Raw genomic sequence first — 22941 nt, 5'->3', positions numbered from 1 at the left:
TTCATAGTTAATCTACTTTTACAGAAATTAGAAAAATAAAAAGGATAAGGGAAAAATAATGAAAAGATGCATCATACATATACTGGAGAATTTTACTGGTAATTCACTTATTTTTCTAGCTAACAAGTTGATAATACCCATAAAGGATCTAAGTTACATACTCTGATAATGTATAAAGCTTTTAAACTATCAATATAATTTAATCGATTTTTAAGGCATCTGGTAGTCAAAAAAACACCGGCCTCCAACTAATTTGGATTCGCGTCGGATATGCTACTGCAAGATCGATTTTTTAGGCATCTGATACTCAAAAACTACCAGCCTCCAACTAATTTGGATTCGCGTCGGATAGGTTTATGCGAGAGACAGCATTCTCGATCAAGAGGTTCTTATTATCAACTCTTCAACTCAAAACTTCTACTTAAAGTGGGTGATCTCAACCATCCCACCACACTTCTCGATTGTTATAACAGTACAAGCTTGTATAATTCCTGCCACAAAAGGCGAGAAGAACTGAGCTTCTTTTTAGCGCCCATTACTGTCCTTTTCCATGTGACATAAGGTTCTTTCACTCCTGCTCACTGTTCTGGGCTCTCTGGCCCACCTAACTAATTAAATAGGCCCACATATCAATTGTAATGCTCCTTTTCTTGGTCCCACTGAAAAGATAGAACAGAAATACAATAAGGAAAGGGGTTTCAGAAATTATTAAATATTTCCAATGAAAGCATATACTCCTAATGTGATATTCAAGACTAATAAAACACAGCCCACTGGACTAAGCCCTCGCTATGCGCGGGGTCCGGAGAAAAGCCGGACCACAAGGGTCTATTGTACGCAGCCTTATCCTGCATTTCTGCAGGAGACTGAAATATTGCTCTGGTCGTTTCCATCTAAGTCATCTACCATACAATTTGAGTTTTCTGCGGTTAACTTTTCTTTCATGGAATATGAATTCCCTCCGTATGACTTATAGGCAGGAAAAGTTATTCGGGGATCTATTTTCCATATGGTAGATTGATCTTCTATGCGCAGACTAATTCAGAATTTCAAATCAGTAGGTGCTAAATTTCAATACACCCTCTATCTTTGTTGTCCGCCCGCTGTGTACTGTCGATCATACTGACACAAGTAAACTGACTCAAAAAGCACGCGCAAAGCCACCATAATTGTCAAGATGTCAATCTAGCAATCAAAAGATGTACCTTGAATACCCTACATATGTACAAAACCTCTAATATATGGGGAAAAAACACTAGAAAGAAACAGAACCAAAAACTAGAGGGTCCAATGCCATCCCAAAAGGGCACAAAATTTATCTATAGTCTGCACTAATTAATGGGGATGAAGAGGTACTCTGTCATGGCACATGCCAATTTTTAGTTTATATTCTGAACAATTTTCTTGTTCATCTTAAGTATTCCATGAACATTATAAGCAGAAATCATTGACAGAGTTCTATCAAATCTTGTCTTTGTATGGATATTAGCTATCCACATTCCACCCTGAAAATAGTCCTCTAGTTTGGGACCTCAACTTTTGACTAAAGCAAAGGGAAAATTCATTATAGGACCAGACACTTATTGGCCAGAGCTTGGGTATAACTATGAAGACTTTGTTTGCTACCCACCAGCATAAAAGAAATAAAGAGAAAATGACTGAAAAGGATAGTTTCCCCCACCATCTTCCCAGAGAGGAATTTAAGATAATAGCTGCTTCCACTGCTATATTTATTTTCTTTGCCAGCTGATACAAATTTCGTACAAACACATACTTTTAAGGATTATTCAATTATCTACGAAAAAGAGTTGAGCTTAAATGAAGCACTGAGAATTCATATAGCCGACCCCAGCTTGTTTGGGATAAAGCGTAGTTGTTATTATTGTATCAACCCAAAAAAAAGTTATTAAAAATATATAAATTCAAGCCGATGGTAAGGATTATAAGCTGACTACCGGAATACATCCGTCGCAGGCCCTCAACCACCTTACACACCGAATTTAAGCGAAAAGAAAGAGGAAAACACAAAACCCAATATGAAAAATGACTAATTTAAAGATTTCAAGGTCCTTAAACATGTGTGAGCCAGTGAGTTAATTTTGTTAAGGTTAATGGATAAAGTTAACAGAAATGAGGTGTTTCGTTATATTTTGTAAAACTAATCACCTACAGTATGCAATTAAGAAGCTTTAGATAAAGATAAAATGTCACTGTACAAGGAAAAAAGAGGATCCACAACTCAGAAGTTGAATAAGTAATAACAACAACTATGCCTCAGTTCCAAGCAAGTCGGGGTCGGCGAGAAGTTGAATAAGTGATGGAGAATTTTTATTTTTGCTACAATAAAGACATCCTTATGGAGTTATGGTATTTAAAATCACATTGAATTTCCAACAGTTTTCAATAAGATGTTAGCCTCAAAACTTCCTGTTTACCTTGTAGACCCAGCCTACTTGACTAATTTATTCAACTACCACAAGCCTGGAAAAATTACCTCCACATTGTGTACATATCATGTGAGATCTTAAAAGGGGTTAATCATAAAACTCAGATTTACCACCTCATTGCCTTCAGTTTACTTTGCAAAATAGCTGATATTTTCAATAAAAAGATATATGTCTGACAAGCATGCACCCATTTTTGTCACAAAACACAGTGTAGTGGTGCACCATATTCGCTGGTTTAAGTTCCTATATCACCCTCTGATTCCAAGCTTAGTTGAGCATTAAGATCAAACTTTTAAGACCAAATATTAAGGAAAATACCTGATATTAACTCAACACAGCATTAGGGCGCAGTAATATCTCATCATGCTTATAACTAGTTCCTAATTATATATGTAATTATACCTACGATCATTCTTTTTACTTAACATGTTCAAATCAGCCGTGTGTAGATTACACAAGATACTAAAAGAGTAAAGTTAGAAGATTATGTTTAGCAGAGAACCCTTTCCCTGCCCCTATAAAATACCAAAGAGAAACTCTAATCGATAGTGTCATGGTTGGATTTCTGACTTCATTCATGGTTGGAATTTTTAACCGAGATTGAGTTGGTTAGATAGTAGGATTTCTGACTTCATTCGTAAGAGGTATTAAGGATATGTAAAAATGATAACTTTTTGTATATTTGGATTTGTAACATATATTTCAATCAAATGTTTGTAGAATATGTATATTTGAATTTGTAACATAACCATTTTAGATTTAGATATACGTTATAAAAAATTAATATGGGATATATGTGCAACACACGTGCCCAGAAACTAGTTGTTTTGATAAGCGTCTATTTACAGAAAAGGCTGTAAAGATCCTAGAGCAAAAGATACTGCTAGATCAGTCATCCTACCATTTATCTATTCAATTATATATTATTTATTTATTTTTGGGTTTAATTGCTACTCCTTCCATTCCAATTTATGTGGTGGTGTTTGACTCGGCATGGAGTTTGAATAAGAAAAGAAGATTTTTAAAACTTGTGGTCTGAAAGAAACCATAAATATTCGTGTGCCGGTAAATTATTTCATTAAGGGTAAAGTAGGAAGTTTAAAGTTAAATTGTTTCTAAATAAGGAAGTATGATATTCTTTTCGGGACAAACTAAAAGGAAAAGTATGACACATAAATTGGAACAAACGGAGTAATTGTTCCTACTACAATTATTTTGCTCCAACTTATTATAAATAATAAACCTGGAAGGAGAGAGAAGGGTAATGATGTCCCTAGTTGATTCTTCCTGGAACAAACCCTGATTCATTTCTGCTTAAGCATTGTTTCAAAATGGGACATTATTTTGACAGATGTGCTTTGAATTATTTAGATGAAAAGAGAAGGGCGAGCTGTTTGTTATCACCTTTGTTTGACAAGTAAAAGATGGGACGGTAAGATAGAGGAGTTTCCTTTTTTGGTTTTAACCACCCGGTATCTAAAGCTCATTGGGGCTAGATTTGGATTTGCATCAAGTAACTAAAGAAAGTTTAGATCTTTCTACCAAAAGGTTCTCCATTCCCGGGACTTAAAACACAAAACTTCTGGTTAAAGGTAGAAGATTTTCAAATATCCATACACCCCCCCCCCCCCGGGTCGTAATAGATGGGTTAACCCCTTCATATCATTTTTAGCTATTTGAAGATTAAATGGAAATGAGGAAGTATATCTTTTAAACTTCCATTCAAAATCACAGTAAATAGCCATCAACTGTCTATAAGTGACCTACCTTCTAGTTATAGTAACTAAACCTACACATGACATTCCCTAAAGCATTTAGAACAGGTTTAATTGCTTAGATTAGTTAACTTACCTTGAAGTGTGTACAACCACAGAATGAACCGTAGACAGCTCCCACGTTTTAAATAGTAGTACAAGAGTAATCAACAGATATACACTTCAAATAATAATAGTATTCAGCTGTCTAGGAGCTATACACAATCGTACCAAAATTGGATGATAACCTACAGATTGTACCTCTCGTACCAGAAGTTGAAGGAAACACTGATACTTGTACTTCTATACCCGCTGCTTTAGAGGTCTGTGAGGCTTTGGAGCTGGAATCATTAAAACAAGAAAATTACTCCAACTTTTGTAGAGGCAAAAGAAGTATGATGTTGGAGAAGAAAGGATATTAATATTGTAGCAATTCATAATTGAAGAAGCTATGAAGATGGGTAAGCCTTCAAGAATTCTAGATGATTTAATTGTCAAAATGAATTTCTTTTTTAAAAGATAGATCAATTGTGAGGATGCAAAAAGAGATTAGTAATGATAGTTCTAACACATCCAGAATATAATAAACTCATATCACCTGCATTCGATTTTACCTGGCTTACCCCCTCCCCCTCCCCCCACAAAAAAAAAAACAGTCACAAAAAAAAACAAAATAGAAGAAAATATCAGAACTCAACCCCTTTACTATAACAAATGTACCAAAAAGAGACACTGTAATATTAACCAAGCAAAAGTCGGTTTAAACAGTGAGAACCTTACTAACAAGGAAATTCATTTTAAGCGATGATGGTAGTAGTTAGCTCAAGCAAATAAGGTGTAAAAAGTAACATGCAATAGTGAGAGATGAGTATTTATTGCTGAACTTGATGAAAAAAGGCCTTAAGAGTCTTAGCATGTATTTTGTATGCGTAATCCCTATGTAAATTCCACACCACTGAGAAATCTAATTATACTACTTACAACAACAACAACAACAACAACAACAACAACAACAACAATCCAGTGGAATTCCACAAGTGGGGTCTGGAGAGGGTAGTGTGTACGCAGACTTTACTCCTACCTATTAAGGTAGAGAGGCTAATTATACTACTTAATGGGAACAAATATAAAAAAACATGCAATTGATCAAAGAATGTCCCATCATCAATTTTAGACACAGTAAAATGTGAAACGATCACCTTCTCTCCTCTTCCAACTCCCTTCCAAATTTTAAAGAAAATAGCAAAAGGAAACCGTTTACTCTGACAGTGAACTTTTAAATGCTGAAAGAAACTTTTACTGTTTTATGCAAAACATCATTTATAAATGACTAGTAGACCAGTGACAGTCACGTCAATTGTGGAATTGAAGGAGCACTGCTTGTACAGACACTGTACTTTGTTTATATGCCAGGTGACAGCCCACAATTAGGGCAATCTTCTACTATGCAAGATCGGGATAAAAACCTTCTCTGTCTTAGAAAAGTAATATTTGTGATAGCTTTGATGAATTAGTGGAATATGAAGCAACCTCATCATAAAGCTACCACATGCCAATTTAGCTCTAATTTCATTCCAGTGTTACTCCTATCAGATTTTCTAAACCTATTGATTTAATTGCGAAAACACCACATCCTATAGCATGATGAGCGAGGCAAGCAAATAAATCCCTGGCTGAAACAGCTTTAAGTCTGTCAGTCATCATCCACTTTCTGTATGTAGTATCTAGTGTCAAACAACATTTACTAGCATTAGAATGTTATAGAGATAGAGCTATACCATTCGGATTTCCTTGCTCATAGAAGCTCCGAAGAAGATAGACTGCTTCAGAGGCCATTATTCCAGCAGTGCATTTGAAACCCTTTTTCGACGAGGCAAATCCACTGTTAGAAAATGAAAGAAACTAAATATAAAACACCAGTGGGGGGAGGGAAGGGGGACGTTTTTTGGGGGGGGGGGAGGGGGGGTTGGCAATTGTAAGTGAACAAAGAAAACAAAAAATTAAACTGATAATGGAGCATGCCGACCTCCTCTACCCACAGCTGGGAAGGCAGAGGGGTGGGATCTCCCACCAGAAAGGGCTAAAATCTTTGTTAAACCGAAATACTTGATCACGCAGCACGTCTCCCAGAAGGAGCAGGTTTCTTGTTTTCCAAAACGGTTGGCTATGTTATCCACATTCTATAATGGTATAGCAAACATACATCTTTAGATGGATGCATTCCGCATATTTCGACAGGTATGATGTAACTAGTGATGGATGAAGAAGAAAACAATTTTAGACAGATGCATTCCGCATATTTCGACGGGTAAGAATCACTGATGAAGAAAACAGCAAATGCTGAAATCAGGCCAGATCAGTGTAATAATACAAACTACCATGCATTTGAATTTTCACTTAAAGGAACTCCAGACCCTTTCTCAGCTATATTCATTCTCTCAACTTAATTTAAAGTCTCTAAAGCACATCCACAGAATGTTTTTTCTTTTTCCATCCAGAAGAGCAATTTCATGATTCTTCTTTACACACATTACCAATAAGCTGTTTGGCCAAGATTTTAGGAGGCCAAAAGTTCTTTTTTTTTTCAAAAAAAAAAGATGCCTGTTTTAGAGAGCTGAATTGTTTGCCCAAGCTCTGTGGAGAAAAATAAGTGCTTCTAACTAGAAGCATCAGCTGTTTTTATCTTCCTCTTGGTGAAAATACGCTTAGTGAAGCATTTCATATACCAAAATAACCCTACTTAATTTACCTAATAGTTACGCTTTAATTTCATAATCGTGGAATCCGGGCCAGCTTGCTCACACCTCAACTAATTCCAGGGGATAGTTGCTACCCCCCACCAGCACAGGCACCGGGTAACTCAGTCCACCAAAGCTTGGACATATGAGAAGAATTCACCTACTGTTTTCATAATAAATATTTAAAATTATGTATCTACTTAAAAAAAATTAACAATTAAGTAAATCATTTTATGTCCTTATTCGTAGTTTACTAGTCAAAAGCACATTTTGGGCCAAACACAAATTGCTGGTCAAAAGTCCTTTTCAAATTGATTAGCCAAACACAAGCTGCTTCTCTTCAAAGTACTTTTTCGAAATGCACTTTTCAAAATAAGAAGATTTTAGAAGTTTGGCCAAACATGTTATAATTCTAAATCATAACAATCTCTTTTGTGCTTACATTGCAAATGGAGAGTATATACCAACAACTATGCCTCGGAAATGCAGAGTATATATACCCCTAATGAAAATATAAAGTCTTCATTGAGGAGGTTTTGAAGAGGAAACAAAAGTATATGATGCCAGCATACACTGTCCAGAAACTATGACCAATAACTTCTTTTGATATTGAAAAGCAGCAGAACTTGCGTTCACCGAGCACCAAGGGGATACCTCTTTTTTTTTTTTTTTGAATGAAGAAACGGCATACCTCTGTATGTTCAAAAGCTATAGTTGAATCAATCAACAAACCAGCTACCACATATGACTTGTTCTATCTTTGGCTATCCGTTATAGCCACAGTGCTGCAATCTATGGATCAAAACACCAGTACAGTGGTGCCCTGCCTTCAGGCAAACCAGCAAACACTTGGCAAAATTTCAGCAAGTTGGGGCAGCAGAAATGAAAATTGAGGATCAAAGATGGTAAAGCAGAAAGTGAAGGATAGCTCTTGGATAAGTATATCTAACTGGGTTACTAGGCTGATCTTTAAGCCATACATCAAATTGGTATATATTGGTCACTCACAAAAGACTTTCTGTACCCTAACCTTGCCAATGGAAGTGGGCAATGGTAAATTCGTGCGAGAATCAAATTTCGACAGATCTAGGATTAAGGTAACACATGAAGATAAAATATAGAGTACTATTATGCTAATCTATATCTAAGATAAGTAACTCGTTTCAAATCCTTTCTCCCTAACTAATAGTCAAAAACGCTTCTGGCCATAAAAATCTGAAAACTTTAAAGATGTTCCCAACAAAAAAGAAAGGAAACAAAATAGAAAAAGGAAAAGGAGTTTGAGAATTCTAAGCAGACTTCCTTGAAGTAAAAATATGCACACTCAACAGAGAGGCTACTAGGAAATAATAACACAAGGCAGGTACATGACAAGAAAAAAATTCTTTTTTTTTGTTTAAAGATTTAAATAGACAACTGTAAATTCAAACTTTTTCTCATTTAACAGTAACCATCTTTCTGACGCAGAGTTCAAGAACTGGCCAACATTTTCCACTTGCAAGAAATCTCAGAAATAATCTCTCTGGATTAGGCCAAACATCTCCACAGGTTTTACATCAGCATGCAGCTCATAGGTAGAATTAGCTCGTGGTCTTGCTTCTGACCCTTAGTTCCACTAGATCTCCAAGTGGCCAAAGAAGAGTGGGGATTTTCTAGGTCACAGATATTCTAAAGTATATGACGGGGGAATAAATAATTGACCTAACAAAAGAAGCTACTATTTGTGTCTGGGTGCTTTTTCTTGAAAAGCTGAATTATGAAGAAGTAAATTCAGTGATAAATATCAGCTCGGGGTCAAACCTAGTGGGAAGCTGAGAGCAGCTGGTATGCAGTGATAGTATAGATCCACAACCTCCAAATTTATCATTTGCACATCCATAATATGCCTCTTTTATTCCTAGCAAAGGAAAACAGGTCATGCTCGAGAAAGGCGCTAACGTTTATATAAAGCAAGACTAACAGATAATGAAATGCTTCAACATACCAAGATATGATAAGGCTGCTGCACACATTATACACGGCTCACAAGTAACATACAGCATGCAGTTTGAGAATTTTTCGGAAACTTCAAGAGGTGAAAGTCCATTTTTCTGCCACTGTTCAACTAGAAAATCAATTGCTTCCATCTCCGCATGTCTTGTAGCCTGGATTCACGGAAAAGCTTAGCCAGGTTTACATTATCAGGAAATGAGTGCACTTGAATGCAGAAGGCCTTAAATGTTACTAAAAGCCAATAGATTTTAACCCTAACAAGGAAATAATCATGCAAGTATCAACTGCAATAGTCTAATATAGGAAATCAATTTCAAAAAATGCAATGGCTATATATTCTTCTTGGGCGAGATAGTAAAAGATCTGTGCATATTGATCAATGTTACAAAAATCTAAAGTAGAATAATATCAACTAAAACAAGATACAAGAGACAACAGTACAAAGCTAGCTAAATTATTGTTTTCTAGGGTGCCATAGTAAAAATATGTGCATTTCATGAAGCAAAAAAAAACAGAATATATTACCTGTGACATGATATGAGGCAAACAATGTGATAGTGTGTGTGTGTATACATAGATAAGAGGACTCAGACTGGGTTTCAATTTTTTCGGATGAACAATTTAGAAAAAGGATTTTTTTCTTTTGATATGGTAAACCTCAACTTCCCTCACAACCCCAACCGACAATGGTTTTTTGCCAAATTTCCACTTGGTGACTCGAACCAACCTCATGTTTGTGGCGGAGGATACTTTCTACTAGGCTATCCCTTTATCCTATTTTTCAGAAAAGAGTGTGTTAGTTTGATAGTTAAATAGTAGTAAATAACCCTAATCCCATATGTATTATGAGTATGACATGTATTATATATATAGGGCTCATTGTATCATTGTCAATATTAATCAATAATTTTTTTTATTCCGTGCATTCTCACATGGTATCAGAGCATTGGTGAGATAATTATCGTTGTGCGTCATTCCAACGACATCCGGGAAGAAATTAGTCGTCACCGTGCAATTTTCCGGTGACCCGAGTAGATGTTTGCATCAAAACCACTTTTTACCGGTGTTGTGCATAAACCAACACCACCACAGTGTTCTTCGTCTCCGGGCGACCAAACCCCACCAAATCCCACCGGAAAAAAATCCATCCATGCGCCGTCACGCGCCGACTGGAGTGATTTTTTCCAGGCGAGATCTGTCCACGCGCCGGCGCGTGGACCTCCTTCCAGTCAGTTTCTGACGAAACTCCTTTTGGACAGCCTTCTCAGGACATTATTCCGAGCCTACCCATCAAGTTTACATCAGATTCCGACGACCTTTTTATTTTCCGGCGAGCTACAGTATTTCTGGTGAACAGTAACAGTGAAACAGTGATTTCCGAACAATTTTCTGACCTTTTCCGGCGTGAACATTATAATGTCATTCTCATTAGAAGCCTTAGACTCACAATTCGTTGGATCGAATGCATTAAATCCAATCCAGATGGTTTCTTTACGGGATTAAATTGGGTTCCTTCAGTACAAAGCACGTAAACAGACATCTTCAGGATTAGCCTCCGTTGTTCCAACATATAGTAGCATGACTTGTGTCTCCCAATCTTCACCTTCTGAGTCTTGGGTCATTTATTCAGGTGCATCTGATCATATTTCTGGTAACAAATCTCTTTTCACTATATTTCATATTCTCAATCTCTTCCAACAGTCACAATGGTCAATGGGTCTCAAGCCATGACAACTGCAATAGGTCAAGTAAGTTCGCTTCCTTCCTTACCTTTAGACTCAGTTCTTTATATTCCTGGTAGTCCTTTTAATATCATAGCCGTTAGTCGCTTAGCCAAATCACTTAAATCTGTTGTTTTATTTCTTGATGACCTTGTTTTTATACAGGAACGCAGTACAAGGCGGATCATTGGTACCGAACGTGAATCAAATGGACTTTATTACCTTATCCTTGCAAAATTACATAGACTCGCATCTTGTCTTCATCCAATAACTTGTCCCGTTACAGATTCACCAGATTTATTACATAAACGGTTAGGACATCCCAGTTTGTCAAAATTTCAGAAAATGGTACTTGGCTTATCTCACTTGTCCACTCTAGAGTGTGAGTCGTGTCAGCTCGGTAAGCATACCCGCTCCCATTTCCCGTGACGTCTTAATAATCAAGCAGAGTCACCTTTTACTTTAGTCCATTCAGATGTTTGAGGTCCTAGTCGGGTTAGTTCTACCTTAGGATTCCGCTACTTTGTCAGTTTCATTGATGATTATTCCAGGTGCACTTGGATATTTTTGATGAAAAATCGATCTGAGTTGTTTTCTATTTTCCAGATCTTCCACGCTGAAATTCAAAATCAATTTGGGATTTCTATCCGCACATTTCGTAGTGATAATGCCCTAGAGTATTTGTCTTCCCCATTTCAGCAGTTTATGAACTCCATGGGATTATTCATCAAACATCTTGTCCGTACACATCCCAACAAAATGGGGTAGCTGAAAGAAAGAATAGACATCGTATTGAAACTGCTCGTACCCTACTCATACAATCTCTTGTTCCGCTGCGTTTTTGGGGGGGATGCAGTTCTTACATCTTGTTATCTTATTAATCGTATGTCATCTTCAGCTATCCAAAATCAAGTTCCATTCTCTGTCCTGTTTCCCCACTTACCTTTGTTCTCTCTTCCATCCCGTGTCTTTGGGAGTACATTCTTTGTTCATGACCTTACTCCAAGAAAAGATAAGTTAGCTCCTCGTTCTCTTAAGTGCATATTTCTGGGTTACTCGAAAACGCAAAAGGGATATAGATGTTATTCTCCTGACCTTCAGCGATTTCTTATGTCTGTTGATGTTACCTTCTTTGAAACCCAATCATACTTCACAGGTCCAGTTAATCACTTAGATATTTCTGAGGTGCTACCTGTTCCTTCTTTTGGAGATTCAGTCCCTATCTCCCATTCATCTTCCTCCATAGCTCCATCGCTTACAGTTCTAGTTGCAGCTCCACCACCTATAGCTCCAGTGCCACCACCTAGTCCAGTTTCACCAATTATAGCTCGAGTGCCACCACCTAGTCCAGTTCAACCTTCTACAGCTCCACCACTCCTGACTTATCGTCGTCGTCCGCCCCCAGCATCAGGCCCAGCTGATTCACGTCCTGCACCTGACCCTGCTAATACTGCGGACTTGTCTCCTCTTAATCAACCGATTGCACTACGAAAAGGTATACGGTCCACACTTAATCCTAATCCTCATTATATCGGTTTAAGTTACCATCGTCTCTCATCATCCTATTGTGCAGTTGTCATCTTTGTCCTCTGTTTCCATCCCTAAGTCTACAGGTGAAGCACCGTCTCATCCCGGATAGCGACAGGCTATGATTGACGAGATGTCTGCTTTACATACGAGTGGTACTTGGGAGCTTGTTCCTCTTCCTTCGGGTAAATCGACTGTTGGTTGTCGTTGGGTGTATGCAGTCAAAGTTGGTCCAGATGGCTAGATTGATCGACTTAAGGCTCGTCTTGTTGCCAAAGGATATACTCAGATATTTGGACTCGATTACACTGATACTTTCTCTCCCGTGGCTAAAATTGCATCAGTCTGCCTTTTTCTATCCATGGCTGTTGTTCGCCACTGGCCTCTCTATCAGTTGGACATTAAGAATGTTTTTCTTCACGGTGACCTTGAGGATGAGGTTTATATGGAGCAACCACCTGGTTTTGTTGCTCAGGGGAGTCTAGTGGCCTTGTATGTCGGTTGCGCCGGTCCCTCTATGGTCTAAAGCAGTCTCCTCGAGCCTGGTTTGGTAAGTTCAGCACAGTTATTCGGGAGTTTGGCATGACTCGTAGTGAAGCTTATCACTGTGTATTTTATCGACATTCTGCTTCAAATCTCTGGATTTATTTGGTCGTTTATGTTGACGATATTGTTATTACCGGCAATGATCAGGATGGTATTAGTAAGTTGAAGCAACATCTCTTTCAGAACTTTTAGACTAAGGATCTGGGCAGATTAAAGTATTTTCTGGGTATTGAGGTCGCTCAGTCTAGCTCAGGTATTGTAATCTCACAACGGAAGTATGCCTTAAATATTCTTGAGGAGACAGGAATGACAGGTTGTAGACCTGTTGACACTCCGATGGATCCGAATGCTAAACTTCTGCCAGGATAGGGGGAGCCTCTTAGCGATCCTGCAAGATATAGGTGGTTGGTTGGTAAATTAAATTACCTCACAGTGACTAGACCTGACATTTCCTTTCCTGTGAGTGTTGTGAGTCAGTTTATGGATTCTCCCTATGATAGTCATTGGGATGCAGTTGTCCGCATTCTTCGGTATATAAAATCAGCTCCAAGCAAAGGCTTATTGTTTGAGGATCGAGGCCATGAGCAGATCGTTGGATACTCAGATGCTGATTGGGCAGGATCACCTTCTGATAGACGTTCTACGTCTGGATATTGTGTCTTAGTAGGAGGAAATTTGGTGTCTTGGAAGAGCAAGAAACAGAATGTGGTTGCTCGGTCTAGTGCAGAAGCAGAATATCGAGCAATGGCTATAGCCACATGTGAGCTAATTTGGATCAAACAGTTGCTCAAGGAGTTGAAATTTGGTGAGATTAGTCAGATAGGACTTGTGTGTGATAATCAAGCTGCTCTTCATATTGCATCAAATCCAGTGTTCCATGAGAGAATTAAACACGTCGAGATTGACTGTCACTTTGTTAGAGAAAAGATACTCTCAGGAGATATTGCTACAAAATTTGTGAAGTCGAATGATCAGCTTGCTGATATTTTCACCAAGTCCCTCACTGGTCCTCGTATTAATTATATATGTAACAAGGTCGGTACATATGATTTATATGCACCAGCTTGAGGGGGAGTGTTAGTTTGATAGTTAAATAATAGTAAATAACTTTAATCACATGTATTAGGAGTAGGACATGTATTATATATAGGGCTCATTGTATCATTGTCAATATTAATCAATAATATATTTTCTCCCGTGCATTCTCACATGGTATCACAGAAAGTCATTTTTTCTCTAGCCTTCTGGTGAAAACAAAATGACTTAGCTTTAGGAAAAACATTGAAACGCTTAAGAGGCTAAATATAAAATTTTGTATAGTTGCTCAGTACCACGGAGGGTGAGATATCACTACTGCAACACAAACTCTTGAGTACAGCACATCTTTTTCTTTGATAAGTTCATTAGAGCATACATGTGGACAACATAGGCATAAAAGATTTCTTGAATACAAATGAATAGAAGTATCCAAGATAAATTATCTATAGCATAGATATTGACATCAGGTTAGCACCTAACAATCTAACAAAATGGAAGATGCCTAATAAGATCTTACTAAGAAAAAATAAGAGCTGAAAACTTACATTTCTTGTTTCATTTGTTCGATTTCTTCCTGAGGCAACAACTTCCCCATCCTCAACAATAACGCAACTGGACTGAGAAAAATACATAATCAAATATGCGAACTGACCAAAGCACAACTAAAGAAAAGACAAGGACATAGGGAACTGCATCAAAAGGGATTCATGATAAAAAATACAATTTGGTAGGAGAAGTTACAGTCCAGATAAATTTTATTCCACCCAAATTCTGTTACGCCTTGTGGGCATAATGTTTGTAACATGACTGTTACACAACTTACATACTATTCAACTCTTCATTAAGGTCTGACAGAGGTTTCAATGAGAGCAGTTTTGAATTGACTTAGCAAAAATGTTCATCTACCATACAAATGGGAAATTTTAGTGTGTATCCACAATCATCAACAAAGTAACACTCAAGGAGGCATAGTTTCTTATGTCAACATGGGCCTAATTGAGGAAGAAATACCACCAAGACACCAATACGTAAAAAAGAAGGTTCTGTGGATGCACTTCCCCGAGAGCTAAAATAGATTATGCTAAGAACTTATTTCCGAAGAACACAAATAACTTCAACAAGAATCTCACCCCACCGGAACTTCAAGATTGGCCAATGCATCCTTTGCCTGGCAGAAGAAAAAAGTATTAGGAATATGGCCAGAATTGCAATAAAAAAGCAAAAATAAAAGGAAACTAGTATCCTAAGTCCTAACTAGGCTCTATATATGGTGACAAAAGAAGGAAGAAAGAGCACACTGTGCCCAGATTGCACAGATAAGCAGTACCGAGTCAGAGTTTTGAACTACAAAGTCCTACCCGATCATTTTACCGCTAACTTTTCATCATGACCCCAGCCAAAAGACTTTTATCTCAATTTTATACCCATCATTTTGTGGAGGAGACTTGCTTAAAGATTGTGTTAGAGAAACAAACTGGAAAAAAAGTAGTAGAAAACAACTACAAATGACTTTATCAACTCCCTCAAGAATAATATAAATCTGACCTCATAATTTGAAGAGCTGGGGAGCCAATATGTAAAGGAGCCTAACAATAATAACTCTTTGTTATGATAAAAATCAAAATATGGTGGATGTCTACTCTTCCTCCATGATCTTTCTCTCAAATGGTTAATGACATATTTTCTATGTTCAATGATATATCCCATGACATATTTTCTTCACTTTTCATGCCTATATAAAGGCCTTGTAATAGATAGGAAAATACACACAATTGAAGAAGAAAATTTCTTCCTTTCTCTCTATCTCTTTCTTGTTCATGTTTTACTAAAATGTCTTTATTTCTTGTTCATGTTTTACTAAATTGCTTGTATTTCATAACACGTTATCAGCACGAGTCTCTAACCAATTGTATATCTACAAAAAAAATTCCTACATCCGGAAAGATTACAATTAGAAGCTATACATATCATCATATGGTTAAATGTAAAGAGAAACTACATATGGTAAGTAATGAAATGTAAGAATGTATGATTATCTTATACTTGTCATTCCTCTTAAATCCCATATGCACACAACTTCGTACTACACCTATATTACATAAGCACATATTAATATTACATCTTTTATATCGCATGAATGGAATAAAATTTTCGAAGTTCTATATGTGAAAATCATAGTAGCAGTTAATTGTTGATATGATGCATGTCATGGTAACCAAGGATATTTTATATAAATTGTCTTATGCATATTTGTGTGTTAACTATCTTCAATCTGTCCTGCCGCTTTTAACATTTTCTTTTACTTGGATGAATATTTTTTTTTCCTTTTGGATTTTTACACTTGCATATAGTACAAAAAAAAAGAATAAAAAAAATGGTCATACTGATTAAAAGCATAAATCACCTTGAAGAAAACAAAAAAATACTTCACATCTTTATTTAGGTTGATTAATTACTTCTTTGAAATTTGGAAAACAAACCAGCTATTGAGAAAGTATACTTCATAATTTATGGTCGTATCATTTGAAAGCAAACAATGATTAGTATGACTACTAGAAGAGGTATTTTTGAGTATCCATGACCTACTTGATGCGTGCTACTGACTTACCATTTTTAAGTATTTTATATGAATGATGCACAAGCTACAACTGGTAAGTTGTTACCTATAATGTCGCTTTTCAGGTAATATAAATACTAAATTTATGTATTAGTATTATATGTGTGTTGTTACCTATATGATGTACTTTTGATAAATTTATTCACTAATTGCTTGGTTGAATTGAGTGAAGGAAAGTCATGGCGTTAAATCAAATCCAATAGGTAGGATATACCCCGAAAACAACAATATTTTTGAGAGAGACTCAATAAATATTATGACAATGATTTTATGATCCTTTTAAACTCTAATAGAATTTAGAAGAAATATTCTAACTACAAACGGTTGTATTTCATATAGATGCTACAAATAATTAATAAAGCTTTACGCTGATTTGAGATTTGTACACTTATTTAAGAAAGCAAATTTGATTTGCTAAGTTGCAAATTAGTTGTGTATAACTTTCTTGGCATGTGATTGAAATTAAGGCTTGAGAATCAATCTCAATATTGTTTAGCCTATTATGCCATTGATTGAGGGTAATACATGGGGATCAAGTCCTGATGCTCCATAATGATAAGAGTTGGGTTTGAGTCCCAATTTATTATGGTCTACCATGCCTTTATATTGGTAAGACATTGGGTTTGAGTCCCAATGTACCATATTGATGATATAATGATGACTAAAGAAAAATAATATATTTTTCATGAAAAGGCATGAAAATTGTCCCACTTGATTTGCTCCATTCTTGAAGTGAATGTGATAACAATGCATAATAAGTTTCAATGAAGACAAGTGGTTAAACAATGAACAAAGGCGTTCCAAATATCAAAATAATAATAATCATCACTATGATTATAAAAGGAGAACAATAAGGGTTCTCAAAATAGTCCTTCAAAATGTGAAATCAATGCTTACCATCAAATTGGTATGAAAATAATAAAACACGTCGCTGATTATGATCCATTCCTTGAAGAGAATGTGACTTATGATAAGCATTGAGAATGCAAACCCATTCCTAAAGTTGAATGTGGCAATATGTGATAAAAGCAATGAATAAAACATGCAATTCATGATTATATGAATACCACACAACTCACCTCTAAGGAAGGTTTGAGTAAAATAAAGAGAATAAATATTATTGTGTAGTTACATAAATATGTCATTGGTCGCGTACATGTGATATGCCAAATATTATTTTGTCATGCCTTATAAAAGTTATTAAAGGCAAAATTAAAGCAAGAAATGATTTTGCTTATGATGATTTTGACCATGATAATTTATTATGATATAATTTTCTCCGTGAATGAAACATTTACCATATGAATGGTATGATAAAAGATTTTGTAGTACAAAAGTTGTTAAGAACTCCGGAAAAACTAATTTGTTACTACCCCGATGAATAAACTTATTCATGACATTGATATTGTAAAGTCTCAAAAGAAACTTTTTGAGTTTCAAATATATAAGTCAAAGTGATTGGTATATTGAGACTATAAATGAAAGGAAGATTGAATATCTTCATATTTCTATAATTATACCGGGTAAATATGAAAGGTTACCCGATCTTCTTTCTATTTGTACTACACAAATATAAGCATGATGCTGGAATCATATGCCACAAGTAAACTAGAGATTTACTAAAATAAATATTAATTGGCATGACCGGTTGACAATATCGGTTCAATTATGATGCGAAAAATTAATTAAGAATTACATTGACACATATTGAAGAATAGAAGATTCTTCAAGAATTCTCTTGTGCTGCTTATTCTCATGATATACCAGTTAAAGGTTGGGATTGAATCCTTTGATTTCTGGAAGGAATAAAAGGTGATATATATATATGGGCTCAGTCACCTGCCATGTGGACTGTTTACTATAATATGATTTTAATAGATGCATCTATTTTATGGTCACATGTGCATTTGTTATCAACTTGCAGTTTGGTTTTTGCAAGATTGCTTGCTCAAATTATTAGAGCACAATTCCAGAATATAAATTATGATGATTTATCTTAATAATACTGGTTTAAATCCAAGTTGGTTTAGCAGAAATTGTATGCCTCCAATTATAGCTAAATCATTGGTTATGAGAACAAAACTCCCAAAAACGAAATTTGGTATGAGATTTATTATTTAATATACAGCAGCACTTGTACGCATCTAGCCAAGTTATAAAAAAATTTCCCTATCACAATCGGTTCAGGGTCAGGAACCAAATAATTTCTATATAGAAATATGGATGTGCTATATGATTTAATTATGCCACCAAAATGCACAAAGATGAGTTCCCAAAGATGGTTGGGAAATGTGTTGGTGATTCCAACATTAGGGGGAGAAAATGGGCAGCTGAGAAAGTGATACGTGAAATGAATTATTATGAATATATATAGATCCTCGTACAAGAAAATATAAACTTGAAGTTCAAGTGATAATTCATTTACAAATTATTGCCAGACGTATTTGCTGACCCAAAGCTAAATGTCATAGTTCAGCTGCTAATGCTCCAAATAGAATAAAGTCCATGAGGGACAGAGTCTATGGCACGCATGAAGTGTAACAGACCAATCGGTTCCAAAGATAAAACTCCTTGAAGAAGGAGAGGGGCAAATATTCAAAATGGTCATAATAAGGAGGCAAGTGCCCTAGAAGAGCACCACGACATAACACTTCATAAGACCTCATGGGAGAGGCTCAGGTACCTGAAAATAATGAAATAAAGAGATCTCAATAAGTTATGTCTTTATTGGGTAATAATGGAACCGACATAAAATGATTATCGACAATATTGTTAATATAATGTAGCGCTCAATATGATTAATATTGACGAGGATCTTGAGATCAAATCTGTCATAAAATTTGGACGGATAAAAGATTGGCCAAATAAAAAAATACGCAATGAAATTTACTTCACTTGAAAAATGTGAAGTTGGACGGATAGTCCAACACCTAAAAGTATAAAGTCAATTGAGGTATAAATGTGTTCTTTTGCGAAAGGTTCAAGTCGATAGACATAAAGACGACTTGTGGCACAAGAAAATTAGTAAATATCCTCACATTGATTATATGGAGACATGTTCTCTTATAGTGGATATAGTCACTTCAGGTTTTAATCTGACAATATATGAAAAACTTGATATGCGTATAGTGGATATCATTGAAAGATTTAAATTGTCTTGGAGCATATTAAGGTTTCCAAGAAATTTATTAAATAATGCTTCAAAAATCCTTATACGGATTGAAATAATCAGGGCCCATGTGGTATAATCGCCCGAGAGAATACTTGTTGAAAGAAGGGTATAAGAATAATTCAATTTGTCCTTGTGTCCTTATAAAAGGATATGGATTTGAATTTGTTATAATCGCCATGTATGTTGATGATTCAAATATCATTAGAACTCCCAGAGAGCTTCCTAAAGCAATAGACTGTTTAAAGAAAGAATTTGAAATGAAAGATCTTGGAAAGACAAAATTTTGTCTTGATCTACAAATTGAATATATGAAAGATAGAATTTTTGTCCTTCAATCAGCATACACTAAAAAGATTTTAAAGAGCTTCTATGTGGATAAAGCACATCCATTAAGTACCCCGATGGTTGTGAGATTACTCGATATAAATAAAGATCCACTTTGACCTCATGAAAATAATGAAGAGCTTCTTGGTCCTAAAGTACCATATCGTAATGCAATTGGTGCGCTAATATATCTTGCTAACACTACAAGGCATGACATAACCTTTTCAGTTAATGTCTTAACAAGATATAGCTCCGCTCAAGGATAAATTGGAAAAAATCAAGCACAGCACATATTGCGTTATCTAAGGGGGATTACCGATGTGGGCTTATTTTATGGCAATGATTGCAATACCGATCTTGTTGGTTATGTCGATGTGGAGTATTTATCTGACACACACAAGGCTTGATCTCAAACATGTTATGTGTTTACATGTGTGGCACTGTCATATCTTGGCGATCGACTAAGCAATCAATCGTGGCTACTTCTTCTAATCATGCTGAGATAATTGTTATTCATGAAGCAAGTCGAGAATGTGTATGGTTGAGGTCTACCATACATCTTATTCAAGACAAATGTGGTTTGAAGTGTGATAAACTACCCACAGTTTTGTATGAAGAAAATACAACATGCATAGCCCAATTAAAGGGAGGATTCATAAAGGAGTTAGGACAAAGCACATTTCACCTAAATTATTGTTCACACGTGATCTTCAAAAGAATTGTGATATTAATGTGCAACAGATCCGTTCAAGTAATAATATGGCTGATTTGTTCACCAAATATCTACCGGCGTCAACCTTCAAGAAACTAGTGTACAAGATTGGGATACGAAGGCTCAACGATGTGAACTGATGATCTCATCAGGGGAGTTAATACGCGTTGTACTCTTTTTCCCTTACAAGGTTTTGTGCCATTGGATTTTCCTTGCAAGGTTTTTAACGAGGCAACCAAAAGGCGTATTTCTAAATATGTGTACTCTTTTTCCTTCATTAGGATTTTTTTCCCATAGGTTTTTTTTTCTAATAAGGTTTTAACGAGACACATTATTTATGGACATCCAAGGGGGAGTGTTATGATAAAAATCAAAATATGGTGGATGTCTACTCTTCCTCCATGATCTTTCTCTCAAATGGTTAATGACATATTCAATGACATATTTTCTATGTTCAATGATATATCCCATGACATATTTTCTTCACTTTTCATGCCTATATAAAGGCCTTGTAATAGATAGGAAAATACACACAATTGAAGAAGAAAATTTCTTCCTTTCTCTCTATCTCTTTCTTGTTCATGTTTTACTAAAATGTCTTTATTTCTTGTTAATGTTTTACTAAATTGCTTGTATTTCATAACACTCTTAACTTTATGGGACCAAGATTGGAAGCTTAATAATTAAAGAGGAACCTAACGACAAGATCCTAAAAGATCAGGAAACAAAATATTATACTCCTAAATCAACCCAAAACAAAGGTACTAAAGGAAAGACAGCTTACCCTATTAACATAAACAAATAAATAAACAAAAAGAAGGATTTAAATTATAATCAAACTATGGTTGCTTAAATTAAATTCGGGCTACAGCAAAGTGAACAAAAAAGTTTCTTTCTTTTTGTCCTCAGTAGAAGTGTGTCTTTCATCATTCTTATTAGGACTGAACAAACTTGACTATCAGTTTCCACTTTTAAGATCAACTAGTAGTTCCACATTTCAACTAGTGGCGGAACTATGTGGAGGAAAGGGCCTTTCATTAAAAGTTATACTGTGCAAATAGAGCCAAAATGAATTTTGTTTGGTTATATATTAGTTGTCAGATCCCCTTGATATAAGGAATAAAGTCTAGTGAAGTGGCAAATGGGCCAAAAGTTGCTTTAGATCACATGTTCAAATCCCATGACTCACATTCTATTTAGATATTTCTGAATCCCCTTGTATAAATTTCTGGCTCTGCTAGTGACCTCAAACTTATAATTTTACATTTGATTGGAGAATCATCATAATAAAATATACACACACATACAATAGGTCCATACCTGTTCTAAAGCGAGCTTCATAAATTCAAATGTCTGGTCCTCGTAGCTTGCCATCTGCAGTCAAATAAGCAGAAGACATGATATAACTAACAAGAGAAAGGAGTCAATCAAACAGACAAGGATTTTTCAATACAACAACGCGTCCACAACATCTCCAAGTCTTATAGACATTTTATCAAACAGATGGTGTCCTAGTATGAAATGTTACATGTAAATCACAAAAATAAGTAAACAATGTCAAAATATATGATACACGCTATCAGAAGGAATTAAAAAACGAACCAAACAAAGAAAAGAGACGCACTTGGAGAGGTGAAGCTCGTTGCGGGTTTTTTTCTCGACCACTTTGCGATTTGAGTATTGTGGCAAGTTGAAACAAACCCTTGTAACAGAGGATGGATTCGATTTTTCAGACTGTAACGCTGAACATATTAAACTTTTTAACTTATGTGTTCGGATTGTGGGACCTATATTTTGGAATAATGGATTTTATTGAATATTTAAGTCTTTCAAAAATTTCTTGGCATATAATAGGATTTTTCATTTCGAAAAAAATAAGCCTATGACACGCAATACCGAAATGTTAGACTCGTTGAATCGCGAGTCATTATTCTTCTATCTGCTTATAGAGGAGATTTCAACTATCTTCAATAAGTGTATTACACTATCTTTATGCACCATAAGATTTTATTGTTGTAATAAAAAATTTATGGTTGATTTGGTCCAACAATTGATATGATATATTTTATAATTGTAACAAGCTGAAATTAATATATATAGAGAGAGAGGGGTTAAGGTGACGCCTCTCATGACCCAAGAGAATTACCTATCTTTTTTTAGTTTTTTTCTCCTTATTTTTTATTATCTTATTTTTAAAAAATTAAAAAGTGTCTAAATACATTACTCAATTAAATAAGGAGAACATTTAAGAAAATGAAAGATAAGGAGACCTAAATCGCCAAGACCTTTAATTTTCCAAGAACTCTTCATTCTCTAGAACTTCTACCTTTTCATTTTCTCCAACCAAATAAAT

At 35.6% G+C, this 22941-nt stretch overlaps 1 protein-coding gene across 1 annotated transcript; it reads right to left on the bottom strand.

The window, feature by feature from the left end:
• Window positions 1-56: 56 nt before the first annotated feature.
• On the bottom strand, window positions 57-22544 carry LOC107815883 (tRNA-specific adenosine deaminase TAD2). The gene is made up of 9 exons (XM_075236710.1): window positions 22213-22544; window positions 21909-21962; window positions 14894-14931; window positions 14309-14375; window positions 8924-9083; window positions 8740-8836; window positions 5980-6083; window positions 4463-4542; window positions 57-659 (listed from the first exon to the last, which is right to left on the bottom strand). The coding sequence occupies exons 2-8, from the start codon at window positions 21960-21962 to the stop codon at window positions 4505-4507; spliced, it is 558 nt and encodes a 185-aa protein (XP_075092811.1). The 5' UTR covers window positions 22213-22544; the 3' UTR covers window positions 57-659; window positions 4463-4504.
• Window positions 22545-22941: the final 397 nt, after the last annotated feature.

Source organism: Nicotiana tabacum, chromosome 18, assembly GCF_000715075.1.
Source record: "Nicotiana tabacum cultivar K326 chromosome 18, ASM71507v2, whole genome shotgun sequence".
Lineage (NCBI taxonomy): Eukaryota > Viridiplantae > Streptophyta > Magnoliopsida > Solanales > Solanaceae > Nicotiana > Nicotiana tabacum.
This window is presented reverse-complemented; position numbering and strand designations above follow the sequence as displayed.

Excerpts from the sequence above, each read along its gene's own strand:
- LOC107815883 (XM_075236710.1), bottom strand. The coding sequence starts at position 21,962 with ATGGCAAGCTACGAGGACCAGACATTTGAATTTATGAAGCTCGCTTTA. Across the intron at positions 6,084-8,739 it reads TGCTCTCAGCTTCCCACTAG|TGGATTTGCCTCGTCGAAAA; the intron begins GTTTGACCCCGA and ends ATTTTCTAACAG. Across the intron at positions 4,543-5,979 it reads TGAGCAAGGAAATCCGAATG|CTCCAAAGCCTCACAGACCT; the intron begins GTATAGCTCTAT and ends TAATGATTCCAG.